Genomic DNA, 7,500 nt, shown 5'->3' with positions numbered 1-7,500 from the left:
CTTCATGAGGAAGATCCACAGAGACATCAAAGCGGGGAACATCCTGCTGAACGGGGAGGGGCAGGCCAAACTGGCCGACTTCGGAGTGGCAGGACAACTCACGGTGAGTTCAGATGAAATGTGGAGCGAGATCAGACAGACTCGTGGATCCGCCATCAGCAGAAACATGGTTTAAGGGCTAGTCCAGGGAAGCGGTCTAGTGTTCCTCCTGCATGTCGAACCTTTACCTCCTGCTGGTGGGACCTCACGTCCACACTGCCGACATGTTAGCTTGTTGTGTGTGTGGCCGTCTGTATGGATTTGTAACGCTGTGCGCACAACAAGGGCGGATATCTCACTTCACTAACAGGATTTTTTTTAAAGAGCAATTCCTGAGGGGGGACACCAAAGCAGCCAATAAAAAGTTTATCAAGAAAGGCCGAACAAACTGGTATTAAATGTATAAAGAGGAAACACTAAACAGACAGGCATCTTAAAAACTTTAAAGTAACTATAAGAATAGTTAGAATAGTTCTCATAACTATTAATATGTTAATGTAGAGCTTCAATCAATAAAAGGCATCTCCACAGAACTTCTTTTAACACATGAAAAGGTGACCTTCAGTCAAATGCATTGAAGCCTACATCAACTGTCAGCTGGTCATGTGTTTAACTTAGAGATGTGAAATATACAACAAGATACAAAAGAAATGCATGGAGGGGGGTCTGAGGGAAAAAAATAACTATTCTAATATGCAAATTAAGCTTTTTTGGAGCATTTTGAGACTCATTTGTCCTCCAATTTTTTCTGTCTGATTGACGGCTCACGTGTGAGTGAGTCTGAGAGCGCCACAAAATGCTATCCTCGTGAGGACCGACCGGTCACAGGTCACGGGAGAGCACGCCGATCATCAGTGCACCTTTAGTTCTTCCTTTAGCTTCTTTAATTTGTAGCCTGATTTATTTGATGATCTCATCTCCCCCTCCACCTGTCGTCTTCAGGACACCATGGCGAAGCGTAACACCGTCATCGGCACGCCGTTCTGGATGGCTCCGGAGGTCATACAGGAGATCGGCTACAACTGCGTGGCGGACATCTGGTCTCTGGGGATAACAGCGATAGAGATGGCTGAGGGGAAGCCGCCCTACGCTGACATACATCCCATGAGGGTGAGCGAGGCTGCCATGTGTTTTAGTTAAAATGTGAAGAAATCAAGTCTTCAGTACTTTGATCTGCATGAATATGCTCTGAGATTAACTGAATAATATTTCTTCTTCCAGGCCATCTTCATGATTCCCACCAACCCTCCGCCCACATTCAGGAACCCAGATCTGTGGTCTGAGGCCTTCCAACAGTTTGTCTGCCAGTGTTTGGTGAAAAACCCCGAGAACAGAGCGACTGCCACACAGCTCTTACAGGTAAGACTGTTGTGGTCAGATACTCAGGAGAGACCTGCACAAAATAACAAATGGTAGATTCATTTAACATCACTAACGCTGGGCTCAGGCTGCAGGATTATCGAGACCATTTGAGTTCTGGTTCCTCCTTCCCGATAATCATGGCATGCTCCTGAGTCGAGGCTCAGAACTGATTATCTGCCCAGATTATTTTGTAGTGTGAGCGGTAAACAGATCCAATCCTAAAGTTCCCGATCTGCTCAGAGATCGTCAGTGACGTCTCGATTTACATTAAACAGTCTTTGATATGGGGCACTTGTGCGCGCCCATGTATGGAGTCCTCCGGGTGGGCGGCTCAGGTTGGATTCCCCGCCCTCTCTCCCTGATTTCCGACTCTATCCTCTGTCCTATCTCCAAAATAAATATAAAAAAAATCTTGACAATTATGTCATGAAAGTGTCTGGAGGAAGTCGTGCATGACTTCTAAACGCATAGACGAAGGAGGTCAATAATAAGTGGACAGGCGGCAAGACTAAAAACCGCACAGGTGCTCTTGACACCTGAGATGATGATCCGACAGTTACACTCTGACCTCCAGCTCTCACCTTGTCTCCTCAGACATTTCTTCACCCACACTCATCTTTTGTTTTGTCCTCTCTGCATAGACAGAGCAAATTTATAATCACTAATTTAACTAATTTAATGATTTCACATGAGGTGTTGTGTTCCTCCGTCAGACTAGATAATCTTTATAAAATCCTGTAGTCTGTGATGAGTCATTTTCATATGTTGTAGTGTGAGCATGTAGTACTGTTAAGATTCTCCTGATGTGTGTGATGCTCCCTGTAAACCTCCTGTAGTCTGAGTCAGACGATGCAGGTTTAAGACCCATTTTAATGTGTTGTTGTTGTAATGGAGCCAGTTTTACATCTCTCACATCGTTACCATGATGTTTGTGTCCTGTTGTGAGAAAATGTGTGTGTGCACCTCTCCTGTCTTATCAGTTTAACCTTTCCCTCTCTCTCGCTCTGTCTCCGTCGCCTTCAGGATCCTTTCATCAAGTCGGCCAAACCCAATTCCATCCTCAGAGCGCTGATCACGGACGCCATGGAGATCAAACTGAAGAGACAGGAGGAGGAGGAGCAGAGGGAGCAGGACGCAGACGACGACGACAACTCGGTATGTGAACACATCATGAAGAGAAGCTGATGGATTAAGTCTGAAACTGAGCCTGAAGATAATCCTTCTTAATCTCACAGACGTATATTCAGTCCTGAAATGTCAGCGTCAACGTTCTGAGCTGCATCCATTTACATCCTGGACCTTCAACAAACACACTGTAGGAACTTTAACTGGTTCAAAACTCATTTAAATCCCCCAACAAAGAAAAGTCTGAACAAGCTGAACGTGATCACGAGATGAGGGAAATAATCGACCTGAGGTAGAAACTAAAGTGTCGTTAAGTTGGTCTGATCTTAAAGTTAAGAAGGCGGCTCCAACACGGCTGATCTCCTCTTCCTGCCTGAATCTTCCTGCCGTTAGCTCCTACTCTACTCAGTGCTCCTGCGATCCGTCCCGAGCGGGGAGCGGAGCAGCTCCACTTCCTTCGCTCTGATTTAAATTCGCACGAGTCTATTTTTCAACAGAATAACGCTCGCAGCTGAGCAGAACAGATCGTTACAGACAGGAAAACAGACACAGGAACGCACAGAGCGTCCAGTGAATTTCAAAATAAAATGCAACACACAGACTCGTGATCGGATTTTTCATCATTTTATCAACATTACATCAAAACAGGCACAGAATGAACAACAAATCATCCTCAGAAAGACAAAGCAACATGTTGTTTGCATGCCTTTCTCTTCATTCCTGCAGGATCTTGTAGTTCTCTTTAGATGTGTATAAAGCTGCTCAGAAACGGATTCAGTGGGGCAGGGCGTGCGCCGTCCGACGGGGTACTAAAACCGAAGTACTAACGGACCGCGGCGTCAGGAAAAGGACTTCTGTATCAGAATCCTTAATCTGCTAAATTCTTAATTCATATGCACCGCTTCAGTAATGCAGACTGCACGCAATAGCAGATCGCTAAGACGGACTAAAGATCGGTCGTTTTATGAAACAGTAAATTGGTCTTTTAGTAGAGACCAGGTTCTTTTTTCTGGGGACCTCGAGTGACGTCTGTTCAGGATTCATCAGCTTCTGTTTCAGTGAAAATCTTCTTCTCATTCATCTGATTTCTGATGTTTCACAAAGAAGAAGAGAGAGTCAACTTCCTGCTGTGGAATCGACTCACCCTGTGCTCACTTCACAAAGATTCACTGACTTCTTCTTCTTCTGTGTTTCAGGACGAGGATGAGGTCGACCAGGGGACCATGGTGCGAGCAGGAACCGGGGACTTGGGGACCATCCGGGCCGCGGGATCACTCAGCGGTACGGCACGCACCATGATCGAACACGACGACGACGACACGGGAACCATGCAGTTGCAGCTGGGCACCATGGTCATCAACTCTGACGACGAGGACGAGGAAGAGGCCGGCACCATGAAAAGTAAGACCCTTTAAAACACTCTTCATATCCTATCTGTCGGGTACAAGTGGATCCTTCACAGATGTGCAGAAGTATTTTTAACCAGCAAAACCTCGTAGAGATTTCATGTTTTTCTGCAGTAAATGTTTGTGGATTAGTGCGTGTGTGTGTATGTTTGAATGTTTCCCTGTGGGGACGACACAGACACCTTTAAATAACAAACACTGAATTCATCCCTCTGTTTGATGTTCAGTGTGACACAAGATCTGTTTTCATCTTAAAAAGTGCAGACGAGGAATTATTTGCATCCACTAGAGGGCACTGTGAGACCACCACTCCCTGACGTGTGTGTGTGTGTGTGTGTGTGTGTGTGTGTGTGTGTGTGTGTGTGTGTGTGTGTGTGTGTGTGTGTGTGTGTGTGTGTGTGTGTGTGTGTGTGTGTGTGTGTGTGTGTGTGTGTGTGTGTGTGTGTGTGTGTGTGTGTGTGTGTGTGTGTGTGTGTGTGTGTGTGTGTGTGTGTGTGTGTGTGTGTGTGTGTGTGTGTGTGTGTGTGTGTGTGTGTGTGTGTGTGTGTGTGTGTGTGTGTGTGTGTGTGTGTGTGTGTGTGTGTGTGTGTGTGTGTGTGTGTGTGTGTGTACCTTCATGCACATTACTACACTTAATTCCACCAACAGGAAGTCGAAGTTAACATCTTAATCAGTGGTTTTATTATCATGAAGATAATGAAAATGTCACATATTATAATAAATAAGTCAAAATGAGGATTTCATTGGGCTTGATGTTTCCCCTTCGAGGATTATTAAAGAAACCTGAAGTTCTCTTTCGGGGTTAAAGAGCGAGCTGTGGGCTTATACACCCTTATATATATATATATGTACACAAGGCAATTCTTGGTCTGCTCTGGACAGAAATTGGGAAAAGGGCTTTTGGGTACTCTGCACCCTCAGCCTGGAATCTGTTGCAGAATGACTTAAAGCTCAAGGAGCTGGTGTCCTTAAATGTTTTTAAATCTAAAATGAAAGAATCAGATTCTACAGGATGTCGATGTTTTAGCTCGTCTGTTTGAACAACTGATTCTCAGATATGACTCATAGATGTTTCTATTTTAATCCAAAATGTTGTGTTTTGTAAATTGTACTTTGTCTCTCTTTGTGTTTCCGTCTGTAACTTTGTGTTTTTGCTGCTGCCTGTCTCGGCCCGGTGTCCCTTTAAAAAGAGGTTTTTAATCTCAATGGGACCAACCTGGTTAAATAAAATTTAAAAAAGGGTTAAAGAGCGAGCTGTGAACGTGTGTGTAAAAGTGCACGATGCAGCAGATGTTCAGATGAAGCAGAAACACTTCTGATGGTTACCGCACACCGGGGGGCCAACGAGCCGCTCTGCAGGAAGTAAACGAGGGAAGAGGATGTGAACTACGGGAGCCCAGGGGGAGCAGCAGGTCCTCTACAGACCGCCATTTCAAGGCGCGATATTTACGCCCCTGACGTGATGACGGCTGAGCTTAGTTAGGGTTCTTGTGTGAGTATCTCACGTGATGTACGGTGTGTGGTCGTTTAGCGTTTAAAGAGGCCTTGTTGTTGTAGGTGGCGCTGTAACCATCTTGAAACACGCCGCGTTTTAGATCCTGAGGGTCAACGTGAAGACAAACTTCAAACAATGAGCTCTTTACCTTGTGATGTAGAGCGCCATTGTTCAGAGATCTGCTCGTGCTCCTTCAGTCTGTTGGCGTGTCGCTGCAGCGTGCGAGTCGTGAGTGTTGGAAGCGTCAGGTGGTAATGTTGGACTGTGTGTGTGTGTGTGTGTGTGTGTGTGTGTTTGTGTTTGTCTGTGTGTGTGTGTGTTTGTCTCTGTGTGTGTGTGTGTGTGTGTGTTTGTGTTTGTGTGTGTGTGTGTGTGTGTTTGTGTTTGTGTTTGTCTGTGTGTGTGTGTGTTTGTCTGTGTGTGTGTGTGTGTGTGTGTGTGTGTGTGTGTGTGTGTGTGTGTGTGTGTGTGTGTTTGTGTTTGTCTGTGTGTGTGTGTGTTTGTCTCTGTGTGTGTCTGTGTGTGTGTGTGTGTTTGTCTCTGTGTGTGTGTGTGTGTGTGTGTGTGTTTGTCTCTGTGTGTGTGTGTGTGTGTGTGTGTTTGTCTCTGTGTGTGTGTGTGTGTGTGTGTGTTTGTCTCTCTGTGTGTGTGTGTGTGTGTGTGTGTGTGTGTGTGTCTGTGTGTGTGTGTGTGTGTGTGTGTGTGTGTGTGTGTGTGTGTGTGTGTGTGTTTGTCTCTGTGTGTGTGTGTGTGTGTGTGTGTGTGTGTGTGTGTTTGTCTCTGTGTGTGTGTGTGTTTGTCTCTGTGTGTGTGTGTGTGTGTGTGTGTGTGTGTGTGTTTGTCTCTGTGTGTGTGTGTGTGTGTGTGTGTGTGTGTGTGTGACTCTCAGCTGTAGAAGTTGATGTCATCGTATTTAAACTCTGACTCGTATAGTGAGATGATGTTTCATCCTCTCAGCATCGTAAAGGTATCTGTGGGGTTTCCCACCCTGCAGCGCAGCACTAAAACAGTCAAGACAGTGTGAAGTTTTGAGACCTCTGTGTAGTGAGCTGTCTGCAGAGTCCCACTTCAGGGATTACTGATGATTTAAATGTGCAAGATGGAAACTCAAACACAACACACACAGTGTAAGAAACACTCGCTCACCTGATGCTAACGCTAGGCTAATCAGCTGTAACATTTAAAACTGTGACGGGGAAGCAGCGCTGATTATCTCATTACAATGCCAACTGTTGATGCGAACTGTCTAAAGAAGAAGTGGACTTTGATTTAAAGACAATTTCTGTTGCTCCACGACAAAACGACGACAAGGAACTGAAAATAAATCTTTGTTAATAACGACAAAGTTTAGTTCTCGTTGACGAGACGAGCGGCGCAGGATGATTAGCTAAACACAGACATGAACATACGCACAGAGAAAAACATCCAAACTCACTTTTTACACACACACGAGCTACTTTTAAATCTGTGACACATTAAATACACACACACACACACTCACACACTCACACACACACACACACTGTCTCCTGTCTAATGTCCTACTATTGAGTTAGCATGGATCTCCTCTGCTGGCATTTCAAACTGCATTAACAGGAACATTTAGAGACTTGTGTGTGCGTGTGTCTGACTGTGTGTGCGTGTGTCTGACTGTGTGTGTGTTTGTCAGAGTGTGTGTGTGTTTGTCAGAGTGTGTGTGTGTTTGTCAGAGTGTGTGTGTGTGTCACACTAATCACCACGGTCTGCTGCTGAAGGGGCCTCGAGGAGTCCGATAAGATGTTAGGTCAGGTATCGATCCCTCCTAATGCGTCTGAATAATCAAAAGCCTTTTCATTTCCACTGATTAGCCGCTGACCCTCGCTCGCCACGTTAGGATCCTCTCTGTCGCTCTCGTCTCTCGCTGTCTGCTGAACTTTGTCTGAAACGCATCAGGATGAAAAATGTAATGACAAATACCATGTTGACTTTTGGATTTCCTGGAGTATTTTTAAACAATCTAATCTTTGAAAACATGACATGAATAAAATGTGCTTATTATTTATTTCATCAGCTGATGTTTAAAACAGAACTCTG

The 7,500-nt window shown here is 45.1% G+C and overlaps 1 protein-coding gene across 1 annotated transcript in view; it reads left to right on the top strand.

Annotated features, from left to right (window-relative positions):
* LOC132977157 (serine/threonine-protein kinase 4-like) overlaps positions 1-7,500 on the top strand; it is a 32,684-nt gene that overhangs the window by 7,130 nt on the left and 18,054 nt on the right. Inside the window, exons 5-9 of the mRNA XM_061041592.1 lie at positions 1-103; positions 982-1,149; positions 1,261-1,398; positions 2,425-2,556; positions 3,723-3,927. The exon at positions 1-103 is cut by the window's left edge and continues 62 nt beyond it. Of these exons, the coding sequence (XP_060897575.1) occupies positions 1-103; positions 982-1,149; positions 1,261-1,398; positions 2,425-2,556; positions 3,723-3,927 (746 nt within the window). The remainder of the gene's footprint in view (positions 104-981; positions 1,150-1,260; positions 1,399-2,424; positions 2,557-3,722; positions 3,928-7,500) is intronic.

This window comes from Labrus mixtus, chromosome 7 (genome assembly GCF_963584025.1).
Source record: "Labrus mixtus chromosome 7, fLabMix1.1, whole genome shotgun sequence".
Taxonomy (NCBI): Eukaryota; Metazoa; Chordata; class Actinopteri; order Labriformes; family Labridae; genus Labrus; species Labrus mixtus.
The sequence above is the reverse complement of the archived record's forward strand: the minus strand, read 5'-3'. Positions and strand labels throughout refer to the sequence as shown.